General features: G+C 40.4%; 1 protein-coding gene across 4 annotated transcripts in view; it reads right to left on the bottom strand.

Moving 5' to 3' along the window:
- LOC115620510 (polypyrimidine tract-binding protein 1) overlaps positions 1-13760 on the bottom strand; it is a 217378-nt gene that overhangs the window by 107679 nt on the left and 95939 nt on the right. The window contains exon 7 of one of the 4 annotated variants that reach the window (XM_030513769.1): positions 2940-3866. The exons of the other annotated variants lie outside the window; for them this stretch is intronic. Within the exon in view, the coding sequence (XP_030369629.1) occupies positions 2940-3866 (927 nt within the window). The remainder of the gene's footprint in view (positions 1-2939; positions 3867-13760) is intronic. 4 annotated transcript variants of the gene reach the window in all.

Genomic DNA, 13760 nt, shown 5'->3' with positions numbered 1-13760 from the left:
CTACAGCAACAGCAACTACTACAACAGCGCCAATTACACGCTCATGTTAAAAATGTTGTATAATAACAAAATATTTTCATGTCCGACCCAATGTGCTGCACATTTAATAACATTAGCAAAGTGTAATTTGATGAAATAAAATAAACATTAAAAAGTGCGCCCAAATGTTTTAACAGAGGAGGCGCACAGACAAACACTCGTAGGGGGCCGGCCGCGTATGATAAACAAAATCAATTACAGATAATTTAACACGCCTCGGACAGGACAGAAGCCGATGGAGTTGAGGGCCGCGCGGCGAGCTCATAATAGAGTCATTTAAGTGCAGTTTAAACTTTAACGACGCCCGTAATTGCGACAGACGTGAACGTCGAACGACGTCGAATCCGCTGACCGGGCACCAAGCGAACGGCCCGATGACAAACCATAAAATAGTCCCGCGAACTCGTCGCTTGTCTGCACTGCACAGCACAGCACATGTGGCAGGCAAACGCAGACACAAACGGTAAATCGATAATAAATGCGCAGGACAGTCATAAAAAAAATGTGAGCAAATAGTCGCGATTGCTGACACATTCGCCGCGTCGGGTGTTAGAACAAGAAACAGAGAAAAACACACATGGAATGGCATTGTTCGACCAACAGCCACAACTGGGGAAATATACTATACGACTAAAAACATTGCGTTCTGCCCAGCGGTCGAGCAGTTGTCGACAAAATACACCCTATTCGGCTTTTATTTTATTTCGCGTTTGGCTTCCAAACAACACAACTTTTCCGACGTGCAGCCTGCAACAAATAGCAGCGACATTTTCAACGCCAACTAATCAATATGGTGAACCATTTGCCACGTCAAGGCGCCCGACTGCATGCGAAACAATTGCGGTTAATGCTCGCATGTGCGATATTTATGACTGATAAAATAATAAACCCGACTACTAACTGGCAAGTTCGCCTTTGTGGCGTATATGTATAGTAGTAGTACGTGTCCTGAGGCAGAGGCAACTTTGAGACAACAAGTTTTAGTGCAACATTTTTGTGGCAAATTTTTGGTGGGGGCAACAAAGCTACGAACACTACTCCTATTATTATTTTAAACGATTTGGAATCTGTCGCAAGCAATTTGCGGGCCTCATGCCGATCCCAAAATGTAGGCTACAAAAATCTTCATTGCATTCATTTATAAACAAAAGCGACATTTTCATATTGATTATTCCCTTTGGACATTTTATTTACAAAATAATTTACGAGTCGCCTACTCGGGCAGGCAGGCTCGCTTAATTAACGAGTTTTTCACATACTCCCAGGGATTTTTTAAAATGATTTCGAAATCAGAGTGAGATACGTTTAGAATAAATTGATAAGCTATTAGTAATTACCAGACACAAATGAATTTGAAAAATTCGCAAACCAATAAATTTGAATATAAGCAATTCATGAAAGAATATATATATGAAATCCTTCAATAGAAGGGTTATATTAAAACGTAAGCTCGCAATTACTTAGTACCTCAGATAAATCACATTCAAGAAATAGCCAAGGATATAGTTGCACTATCAATTATGTAGCTCATTCATTTTCGCAAAGGCCGCTCCATGAAGTCACATCTCTGCGTCTGATAAACTCTTTATGAGGACCACTTAAAAACTGACAACCGCATGCCTCCACCGCACGCTGGCACCAAATTCAAAAAAGGACTATCCCATAAATAAGTGGAAGTGGAAAGCAAAGTTACTCATCAGTATGCCACTCGCATGGTCAGGCGGTTGCACATTATTTTATTACGCACAATTGACTCTTTGGACCCGACATCAAAACGTGGGCATAAAAAGCCAGGAGAAGGGACAAGGGGAGCAGCACTCCACTCAGCCCACACACACAGACACACACAGACACACACAAACACACACTCACAATTATAACAACAACAAGAAATAGAAAATGAAATCTGGTATTAAATCGAGTGAAGGCTGCAAAAATCAAGTTATAACAAGGCAAATAGAATAATTTACTGTTTACATATTCAACTTTAATTGCACTTTAATTGTCGCCAATATGTCGTTGTTCGCAGCCCTGTTGTGTTGTTGGCTGTGGTCGCAGGACTTTTGCACGCCTCGCTAACATGTGGGCCAAAGATTGTTAGTTGTGCAACAACAGGGCCATCAGAGCAGTGCAAACAATAGTCAAGTCGTTAGTCAATACGACGACCGATGATGGATGGATGGGAAAGTAAACAAAACGCAATACAGAGCTAGGACGCCTGCGGACTGACCGCAGACTGTTCGCGATATTTTCTACTATTTCTACTTATTAATTATAGCAATTTTTGAATTTAGTGATACAATTATGTAAATTGCTGCTGCTGCCAATAAATGGTCGGCATTTTCATAACTACTATATTTTATTGGCTTATAACTAACTTAACTCGTTTGGAGCGTTACGTATCAATTATGTGTATGCGAAACGAACAAAATTTTCAATCTAGGGGCTATCTACATATCTAAGCATGCTCCATACAACGACAGTTATAGCAACAATTACAACAGCGACTAGTCTAAGGTACAACAACAATAACAACAGCAACAAATGAATTAGACACAAAGTGCGAGAAAAGTGTGTGGGGAAGGAGGGGGTGGAAGATAAAGAAGTGATAATTATAGCAAGACCAAGAATGTGTTTGTGTGTGTGTGTGTGTGTGTGTGTGTGTGTGTGCGGGTGTATAGAAAGCAGAAGAGCAAGAAAGAAAATTAGCCAGATTCGATCTACACTACTACTGCTGTATATGAAGAAAAAATAATTAGGAATAGAATTAGAAATTATAAAAGCGTTCATACATGACAGATTAAAATTGAGTTTGGAAAATTGAGAAATGAAAGATCAGTTGTTGTAATCGTTTTGAGATTTTTAGAATTTTGTTTTAGCGTTTTAGTGAAGACACAAACCTTTTTAGGAGAAGATAAGTGTAGAGAAGTTGGCGATGGCATAGAACAATCGGAAGATGCAGAAGAGCTGCAGCCGCTACTGCCGCTGCTGCCGACGGCGCTGGTGCTGACCATGGTGGCGGCGAGGTACGTCGTGGTAGGCGGTGGCGAGCCGAGCAGCGACGCCAGCTGCCCACGGCCCACATACCCGCTGGCCAGCAGAAGACCCCGATAGCCTCCAGCACCAGCACCGCCGGCGGCAGCCGCATTGCGCTGCTGAGTGGTAGAGGTGGTTATGGTGGTGGTAGTAGATTTGGTAGTTTTGGTAGATTTGGTAGCAGTTCTAGTTACGGCTGATAGATTAACTGTATTATTTACATTGTTGGTCGGTGTGGTCGCTGCAGAAGTGGGCGTAGCAGCTGTTGCGAACATAGCCGCGGCAGCCACTGCAGCGGCGCCGTTGCATGTCGGAATGATCGTGAGCGGCGTGGTGGGTGCAGTGAAGAATTGGGCGGCGCTCGCCGGTCCACTCGCGGCCGCCGCATACTTGGTCGGTGTGGCCGGAGCGCCGGCTGCGGCGGCCGCAGCGGCCGCCACATTGTTCACCTGCAACTGCATGTAGGTCTGCAGCATGGCCTGCGCCTGAGCCTGTGCCTGTTGGTGCTGCTGGTGGTAGTGGAACTGCTGCTGCTGCTGCTGCAGTTGGAGATGTTGTTGTTGCTGCTGCTGCTGCTGCAGTTGGAGCTGCTGCTGCAATTGTATCTGCTGCTGTTGTTGTTGTTGTAGCTGATGCTGTGCTTGCTGGTGTTGTTGCTGCTGCTGCTGCTGCTGGAGGGCGACGGCGTTGACACTCGCGTTCGTTTGCTGCTGCAGCATAGCCGCGGCTGCCACCTGATGATGCAGATGGTGCGGATGCGTGGGCGGCGGGGCGTGCAACAATTGCATTTGCTGTGCGTGGTGTGAAGTTTTTCGCTTTGAGATTATTTTTGTTTGAAACTTTGAATTCGCGTTCGAGTTTGGCTCTGGATTCTTTGTTTCGGTCATCGAAACACACGAAATAGATATAATTGAATAATAGTGGCGTACACAAGTAATAACAGATTGTTGGCCAAATATGCAAAACGAAACGTTTGTATAACTCACCAAAAATTGATTAATAAATAAACAAAGACCAAAAAACGGGGGGCTACGAAATGAAAAAGAGGGCGCACTATGCTGTGATTTTTATCCTGTTTTTTTTTTTTTTTTTTTTTTTCTACGTCTTGATGTCGTTGTTATCGTTGTTGCTGTGCGTCCTGAATAAGTTTCGCCGTAAAACGCAAAAGAGCTAAAGAAAAATATCTCCCATCTCGCTCGAAAAATATAAATACTTATAAATATAACGTACGACTACGAGGTAAGTGGTTCAAGGTGAAATGGAGTAGTTGCAATAAAAGTATTAAAAATAATTATTTTCGAGTAGTATAGTAGGTAAGTAAGTATAGTAAGTATATGGGAGAGCAGCGTTTCCAGAGCTTAGCGAGCGCTACAAGTGAAAAGTTAAAACTACATGGGAGCGGTGACAGTGACAGACAAGAAGAGTAGCGACAAAAGTGAACAGTAGTGAATAGAATGAAAAATAATTGGTAGAAAGATAGCTGGAGAGGCTTAGAAATGTAGTTAAGTAGTTAGTTCGAAAAGCCGAAGTCAGGCTAGCATTTGTGGTGATTGGGAGTGGTTTGCACGCCAAGAACACGGCAAAGCGAAAAAGAATTCGGAAAAACCTTGACCAGTTCGTGCGGAGGGAAACGAGCAAACCATCACCATCTTATTATTGGGACTGTATTTAATTTCATTGTCAATGGCTCGTAAGTCACAACAGAAATTAAAACAACGCACAAAAGAAAAAACTGGAGTAAAACTTAACAAATAAAATAAGAACATACAAGTATATATGGCTCGAAATATATTTGCATAACACGCTTAACTAAAAATATAAGAACAAAATGAGGCTATATCTGGAATAATTTGGATTGTACTGATTGATTGAAAACTATCTCGACTAACACAGCATCAAAATATTAAATGGGAAATATATAGTAAATCCATTGAATTCGTAAAGCATTGCTCAAGCTTGGTCTAATTGAAAATGCAGAATTCCCCTAAAAAAAGAAGTCCTTTACAACTTTTATTGATAAAGGCGAAAATGCTCCTAAAATTGTGGACAATTTTTATTGTGGCTCCGATACTGTCTCAGCTAAATATTTCAAATAGACCCATCGTCAAAGATTACGGATAAATCTTGGAAATGATTACAGCTCAAGAGTTGGGTGGGGAAGTGTTTTAGTCCGTATAGTGATTTATATTATTCATTTTTTCTGTGGAGAACTGCAAAAATTGGTTGGCCGAATTGTACAACAGCAAGGGCCAGAGCTTTTATGAGAGAGGAATTATGAAGCAACCATTTATTAAAAAAAAAACACCACATATTTGATCTAAATCGAACATACAATTTGAATATTTCCAAAGCTCTATAAATGTATGACAATAGCTTTCTGCTGATCTATTCTGGACACTAAGGTAAATGGATGGAATATTTTACTAAAAATATATACATATAACGTAATGTGCTTAATCGTTGTAACGAAAACTTAATGCTTTGAGACAGAAAATAAACATTTCTCCTTTTAACATAAACAATTTTACAACAGCTTAAATGCATTTTATTAAGATGCCTTTATCTGTTTCCATTGCGAAGAGACTTCACATCCCGCGGTATAAACGAGTATATAGACTATATTTATAAATGTATTGAAGTAATTATTAAACAATAGAAATCATCAATAAGTAAACTTAATTATTTGTGAGTTCAAGCCATTAACATGCCACAATCAAATCAATTTATAGAATTTCGATTGCATATGTATTTTTAGCTCGCCTGATTGTCAGCTTGTGAAATAGTTTTGCATTTGAGCTGAGGTTGAAAAGTGTATAGTTAAGTAGTTAAGTAGATGATAACGGTAGATTAAACAAAAATAAATCAAATACTTTGCATAGTAAGCTGTACAACTTTCTTTTATGTGTGTTATAGGTTCATTCGATGGTATGAAATAATTGCTTATTTGGATTCGTTTAACAAAAACGAAACATGAATTCTCAACAACAGTCTCTCAACTTTCAATTTTCGACTTTCGATTATTTTCGTTATTATTTGTTAAGTGCAGTTTTTTGAGTTTCTGAGCTTTTGTTGCTAGGGTGTGCTGTGAGCGGCGCTTACCATAATTAGATCTTGTAAAGGGGAGGACTCGGCTGTTGAATCTGATGCGACGATTTCGGTCTTTATCGTTATCGGCGGCGGCGTGGTTGCTGCGACGGCGACTGCTGTTGGCGCTGCAGCTGCAGTTGCAGTTGTCTGATTGCTGCTGCTGCTGCTGCTGCTGATACTGAGCGCTGCAATCGCTGCTGACGCCGTGGTTTCTGTTAACGCGGCAATGATGACAGTTTTAATGGCAACAAATGCTGGTTAAAAATTTCTATGTGGTGCACTTTTCGTTTGCGTCGGACCGCGATTCTTGCGAGGTTGTACTGGATTTGAATTCGATTGCGTCTTTGTTTTCGTCGCTTCTTTCAATTTCAATATATACGTATATATATATATTTATTTTTTTTTTCGTATTTTTTTTTTAATTTGCTGTCGATTGATTTTTAAGCGTTGCAACGCGTAATTTATTCGGCGGTTGGTTTTTGGTATTCGCTTAATAAGGGACTTGCTCGGGTGTTGGTTTGGGATCGAGTTTTATGTGTGTACTGATTGATGAGCCCTGTTCACTGTCACAGATCTGTGTGTTATGGTGTTTCAGTTAGTATTCCAATTAGTTGTGAGTGCTTATGTATAGAAGCCGTTCAAAAGATTTACACAAATTGTTGCTACTAGCGGTGAGTTGTTCAAAAAACTTTACGTTAGATTACAAATAGGTGGTAGTAGTAGTTTGGTTCCAATTCCAATACAAAGTTATTTATTTAAGTAATATTTATATGTATATATGTAAGTATTTGAGCGTAGTTAAAAAGGATTGTGCCTGCTATGATTGAAACATGTAGATTGTCTAACTTAGTGGCGCTCTAATGAGCTATTTTGTAGGCTTAGATGATATATCACTACTGAATTTAATTAATTAGACATTTATTTATATATGTATGTATGTATGTATCTATATATAAATATATGTATGTGTGTAGGTAGTAAAGTATGTAGGTAGGTAGGTAAAAGTTTTGAAAACCGTTTTGAGATTGTATTAGATTTGATTGATCAAGCTTCAGAGTTGAGAATAATTGTTTTTATGTTTTGTTTTGATTTTGCAAAGATTGTCGCAGAGTGAGGTTCGTTTGAGAGACTTTGAGACTTTTAGAGTGTTGTAAAGTGCTAGCAAAAGTGGCGTAAAAATCCAGTATAAATATATTTTAGAGTTTACAGTTATATCTATATATATATCTATATATATATATATATATATATATATGTACTATTACTTTGTATAGTGTAGCTCTACTCTAGATTGCTGCCTGCCTGTATTTGGAATGCTGCTGTATTGTAGTCGCCTAAGTATACGCTAATTTTTGTTGATTGTCAAAACGCGTACTCTTGTCAAGTGGCGGCACTCGATGTGCATCGAAAATTGCGACCGCTGCTTAAGCCTAGAAATATGCTAAGAAAAATTCACTTCCACTAATAAAACGCTTATCAGGGGAACTGTAGACACAACTAGACTGATTGACATCCGTTTGCTTAATATGTATGTATGTATTTAGGTTTGCATGTATGTATAAATCGTGATTAATCTAACCTGCTACAATTGACTACTGTCTTCTCTCAATTAATAAATAACACCCGACTGATTTAAAAAAACAAACGAGAGCAGAAATACACAATTAAGTCCCGCACCAAGTAATGTTTGTATTTTTATATTTATTGGATTGCTTTTACCTTCACTTGCTGGTACAATAAACTAGTTGCCCTTTTGATATGTTGCTTTTTAACGGGCTGTTGCCGTTGTGCTTTGTAAATATTAATACTTAATTTCAATTTAACAACCTTTGCATTCTGCTCCTTTTCCGCGCAGACACGCATGAATTTGATTTGGAGTACAGACAGGGCAGGCTTTTCGCCTCCTTATATATTATCACCTTTTTGATTTCTTGTTGCTATGCTAAAGCTTCGATTGCCGCTGACTTTCAACTTGCCTTTGAAGCCCTTGAAGCTCACCTGTATTATGAATATATGTTATGCTGAGTTGGGTTTACCTTATAAACTTTTATTTAATTTACGCTCAAAACTAGCAACAAAATATAAAAGTTTTCATTGTTTGCCAGCCCTTTCCATTTCTCTGAAAGAGTTGCTCTTGTGTAAATAGTTTAATTACAATCTCTCAATTAAATTCACCTGCCTTCTATCTAGACCCGTTTGGGCGTGCCGTGCGGCATGAATCTATTAAATCAACCTCAAATCATTAAAAACAGCAACAATTTGCAACTTTTTGGCGGTATAAGCTTTGAGCTTTTTCTTGTCTTTTGTGCCTCAATGTCTAAAGATTTTCTATGCTGATTTTTTTTGTTTGGTATGAGTTTCGGATTCTTTTGTGGTGGTATTGTGGGAAGGCAAGTGATTGGGTTTGGACGACTTGTACTTTGATTATTTTCTCTTGCTTTTGCTTTTGATAATTTTATTTAATTATATTTTGCTATTCAATTTATGTTTGGTTGACTTGCTTAGGCTCAGTTGTACTAGTTTAGAAAAAATAACAAGAAAGTTGTAAACTTGGTTAGTAAGCTTTAAAATTAAAAAAAAAAAATTATAAAACGAAAAAAAATTAGGGGGGCGAACCACAATTAAAAATTTAACAACAAAAATGTATAACTGTATGTATTAAAATTTCGTTGCACATTGGACGTTTTTCTATTAAAATATCATAAATGAAAATCTGTGCACATTTCGACCACAATTGCCAATACAAAGCCAAACTCCAATCCAAATGAATTACCATTTAAAAAGAAACAAAAGCCGATCAGATCAATTAGATAACAAAACTAAAAACTTTTCACTGAATAATAATAAGGGGCGGGAATATTTAATATCAATTTTCTCTCATTACCAATTAGTGTCGAGTCAAAGTCGTAGAAGTAGATAAAGTGAAGTTTTGTGGTAAAAAGTTTTTAATGCAGCGCTTATATTGTTGTTTTCGTTTTTATTTTGATTAGTTTTTGTTGTTGTTGTTGTTTTCTTCGAGGTTTTGCTTTGAGTTTTTATGCTTTGTAGCTATTTAATGTTTAATTGCTCTCGTTTTGTAATTGTTGTTGTGTGTGGCATGTAATTGTGGTTCTGAAACAAACAAATTCGGTTGAGAATTTTTGCGCGTGATATTTTATTCTGATGAGAGTAAATAATTATTGTCGTGTGTGTGTGTTTTATTTTTATTTTTTCTTTGCAAGCATAACACGTTTGGACGGACTGATTGACTGACTGACAGACTGCGGCTGAAGTTTTGTGAGAAGCTCGCTGACTACGCTTCGATCTCTCACAGAAGGCACTTAGTAGTTGTTGTTGTTGATTAACACGCACCAAATTTCTTTACCGGTTTTTTATGCTTTGAGTCACACACTTGGCTCGCGGTGCAAAAAGCAGCAGTTGCCAAGACCAAAGCACGAAATGAAAGAGACTGAATGACTGACTGACTGACTAAATGACTGCCGGGAGAGGAGCGTGGGTTCTTGCCTGGGTCCGACGACTTGGCAGTCGGAGCGGGTAGGCAATTGAGCAGCGAGAGGCGACGTGTAATTACGACAATAGAAATAAAGTACGAGAATTATTTCTATGCGTGCTTAGTGAGCGCTCGGCGACAAGTGAAATGCGCCAAGTGGCTAAGACCACCACCATAACATGGCCAACTGTATGCGTAAGTCTATTTTACTCGGCTCTAGCCAACTCGCACTCGCACATGAAGTGCGGCCTATTGGAACGTTCGCCATAAGGCTTAATGGCTGATAGGCAAGACACAGTCGTCAGTGACTGAAGACGTCGCCGTCGTCGCTGGTGTCGCAGTTGTCTACGTTTTGTGTTTTTGCCTGCTGTTTTGCTTTTGGCCGCAAAGACAAAAACGTGTTTCTTTGTCGTGCGCTGTATTTTTTTTTTTTTTTTTTGCCGGGTATGAAATTTCTTTACTTTTAGGCCTTAGCCCGACACTGGCTGACTCTGAATGGCTAACTGACTAACTGAGACTGGCTGGAACAATCGCTACTTCTGACTGGGCTCAGAACTTGTTGGCTTGTATTATTTTTGTTTTTTTATTTTTTTACTTCTCTGCTTGCCAGCCAGCAAGCGGGCCTATAATGAGAATCAAGCGACGCCTGTGTGCCCAAAGAAGCAACGAACTTTGCCAGAATTTTTTTTTGTATATTTTTAATTTTTTTAAATTTTATTATTATGATTCCTTTTGTTATTGCAGTTCTTTTTATATAATTTGAATTTGTTGTGTTCGCAAAATACTTATTTTATGATTCTTGCTTTCAAAACTTGTCAAAGGTTCTTTTGCGAGCTAAAGCAAAACTCATTTGGCTTACATTTGTTTTTGTTGCTGCGGCAAAGTTGAGTAACAAGTTAAAGAGTCGAGGAAAACCGATAAGTATTTGATGTGAAGATGCGAGAGCACACAATTGAATTTCGGTTTTATTTTACAAATAATTTCTTGTTGTTGTTTTGTTTACTCATCACACACGCGTCGGTTGTGGCGGAATGAAAACTTGGCAAGCCGGGTGAAGCCGTGCCGTGAGCAGTCGAAAGTGTTTACGTTCAAAATTCGAAATTAATTAGTTTTCCAAGTCCAGTTGAACGTTCTCAGTTTTCTCTCGTCTTGCAGTTTGTTATGAATATTTTATTTTGCGTGTGTTTTCCGGTTATTATTTTCCGCGTACTTTTTGCGAGGCGTTGTTGCTGGTATTACGGCCGTTTTCGATTTGAACTCAACTTTGATTTGGATATTGAAATTTGCGTGAGAGTATGTGTGTGTGTGTGTGTATGTGTGCGTATTGATGTTGGAGCTGCTGCTGCTGATGTTGCTGTTGCTGCGGTGGTCGTTGGTGGTGGTGGTGTTGGTGGTGGTTGGTTTGTGATATGGGCTGGCTGCGACGACGGCGACAACAGCGGCGACGTAGACGACGACGGCGGCGGCGGCTACGACTACGGCAACTGATAACTGAACTGAACCGAACACTGAACTTCTTTCTGTTGGACTGAGTGACGAAGACGCGTGTGTTGTGCTGTTGCTGTTGTTGTTGCTGATGTGCTGCTAGATATACCTATATATGTAAGCCTTTTGTTGTTGTTGTTGCTGCTGTAGTTGTTAAATATACTATGTTTTCTATAGAGCGAACGAACGAGCGAGCGTACGAACGGCGGACAGAATTGGAACGGGTTAAAGCAAAGACTGTACGAAGACTGAAGTAAGAACGACTGGCATTCTAAGGTAATATACCTTTTCTGTTTCGGAGTCCGTCGCCGCGCGTCGCTGCCACGAGATTGAATCTGTTGCGCGGCCAACGTCGGCGTACACATCAACGTCAACGCTTGCGCCAGCAGCGACGCGTTTTAACCAAAATAAAGCAACAGTAGACCAAGCCGAGAAGCCCGCCGAACCATGAGCACATCGCATTCGGACCTACCTACTACGTCTGTGGATGATGTTTGCTCGTGTGGCGACGACGGCGATGACGAGACTAGAACGGCGACGTCGCAGTCGACGCACAGTTCGCTCGTTTTATGCTCGTTGGCAGGAGAAATGCTGCCAACAACTCCGAAAAAGCCGAATTGTCGGAGTGCTGTTGTAGAACACCTTCGGACGACTCCTCTCTGCTGTTTTTGTCGTTGTTGTTCTTACTGCTATTACCTGCCGGTTTCTAAGTCGCTCTCTCTCTCTGTCTCTCGCCTCATCACTTTCAGGCTTTGCTTGAGCACAGAGACGAGCGTCACTGGTTTGCTTTGTTGGTATATGCTGAGGCTTGCTGAGCGCCTCAGGTGCGCAATTATTATTGTCTTTTGGTCATTACTTTTATTATGGATTTGTTGCCTGTTCCCATATTCTGTGTATCTTCTACATGTTGTACTTTGAGGCGCATTTGTCGACAGCAGCACACAGCACATACGCTGTTCTATTTGGCAAATACTATTACAGGCTTACTAGCAAGTTATACTATAAGAGTTTAAAACTAAAAGACATTATCTGCTTTTGCGTATCAAGCTCAGATCTATCAATAATAGATTAGTTTTACAGAAATCCGGCTTATAGTAAGTTAGCTTGTTAGTTGCGGCACCACTGTGCATCGTGCTGAAGATCAAGCAGCTCCAACCTGTTTCCTGTTGATAGACAACAGATAGACAACAGTGCGTCAGCACTAACTGAGACGCAACAGAACAGAGCATAGACAGTAGCGACGTCAGTATCCGTACTACAAATCGCAGGAAGAAACCTCCAACAACTGTGGGGACGGACGATGAGGACGACGATGATGCTTTCACCTTCGTGCCAAATCGCATTTCAAAAGGGACAGCGATGATGTGGTTGCTGTTGTTGTTGTAATAGCTGCTATTGTTGCAGTAACAATATTACTGGTACACACACATACACACACACGCGCACACACAGAAAAGCCCTCACACGCACACATGGGCATATGAGATAGCAAATGCATACACCATGCGTGTGGGTCTCATGCGTGGGTGCGAGAGAGTACGCCTGCTGCAGTGTGAGCGAGAGCGCGGAACCAAGAGAAATGGAAAATCATGAGGCAGGAGCGAAAAAAAGCAAAACGACGTAGTTGTTGTCGTTGCCATCATCGGCAGCAGCGACGTCAGCGCAGCAACAAAAATGAAAATCAACGAGAAAATAATAATTGTTACACCTGCTTCGGAAGTGTGCGCGCAAGGGGTGGAAATGGGCGCTACACAAACACACATACGCACCTACACCCACACATACACACACACCACACATGCACAGACGCAATCAGGTGAGCGTCAATTTTAGCCACCCCCAAATACTGACCGTCTCTGCCGCTATCGCTGCTGCTGCGATGACTGAAATGCCGAAGCATGGACAACGAAGTGCATGCCGAACAGCCCGACGGCCGCCGAACCACTGAAGTTGTTGTAGCGCTGCCGAATCGTTTGACTCCGAATAGCTGCAAAGCGCATGACGCCAAGGTGCGAATTATGCGTAGGTATGCACATGTGCGTGAGTGGGCCGTAGAAAGGGGCAGCGGGTGGCACATTTACTTTTATTTTAAGGGGAAGTTCTGTTGCTGGGGTAACTCTAGCTGTGACTGGCCAGCTGTTAAATTTGGTCTATCGTCACCAAAGCTTTGCCCTCAAAAGCTTTCTGTTAAGTTCTAGAATCTAGGAGTGTGCTAGCCTTTAGAGCCATTCTCGGCTCGTGAGAAAGCAACAGCTTAGAATTTATTAACTTGTTGGCTGCACATCAACAGGCTGTCAAAGTTCTGTCAAGCTTTAATTAAGCTAATCAAAGGCGAGTGAATATGTTAATGAAAGTTTTATGGGGGGATGCTATTACTGTTGTTCTTGTAACGATTATTTTTTGTTGCGTTAAGTGTGTGTTGCTTTTCTTTCTTGACTTTGGGAACGAAAATGGCATTTTACTTCTAAAGTTACACTTATAGACGATTTCTGGAATATACTATAGAGTTTCTCTTCATTGTTATGGTATATACATATGTATACGGGTATATCGTATGTGTGTTTGTTTTCAGTGTCCTGAATTTTTGAAAAGGAAAAACTCCCTAATAATTCGTATCGACTTT

Source organism: Scaptodrosophila lebanonensis, unplaced genomic scaffold (genome assembly GCF_003285725.1).
Source record: "Scaptodrosophila lebanonensis strain 11010-0011.00,11010-0021.00 unplaced genomic scaffold, SlebRS2 tig00000024-arrow-pilon, whole genome shotgun sequence".
NCBI classification, from domain to species: domain Eukaryota; kingdom Metazoa; phylum Arthropoda; class Insecta; order Diptera; family Drosophilidae; genus Scaptodrosophila; species Scaptodrosophila lebanonensis.
The sequence above is the reverse complement of the archived record's forward strand: the minus strand, read 5'-3'. Positions and strand labels throughout refer to the sequence as shown.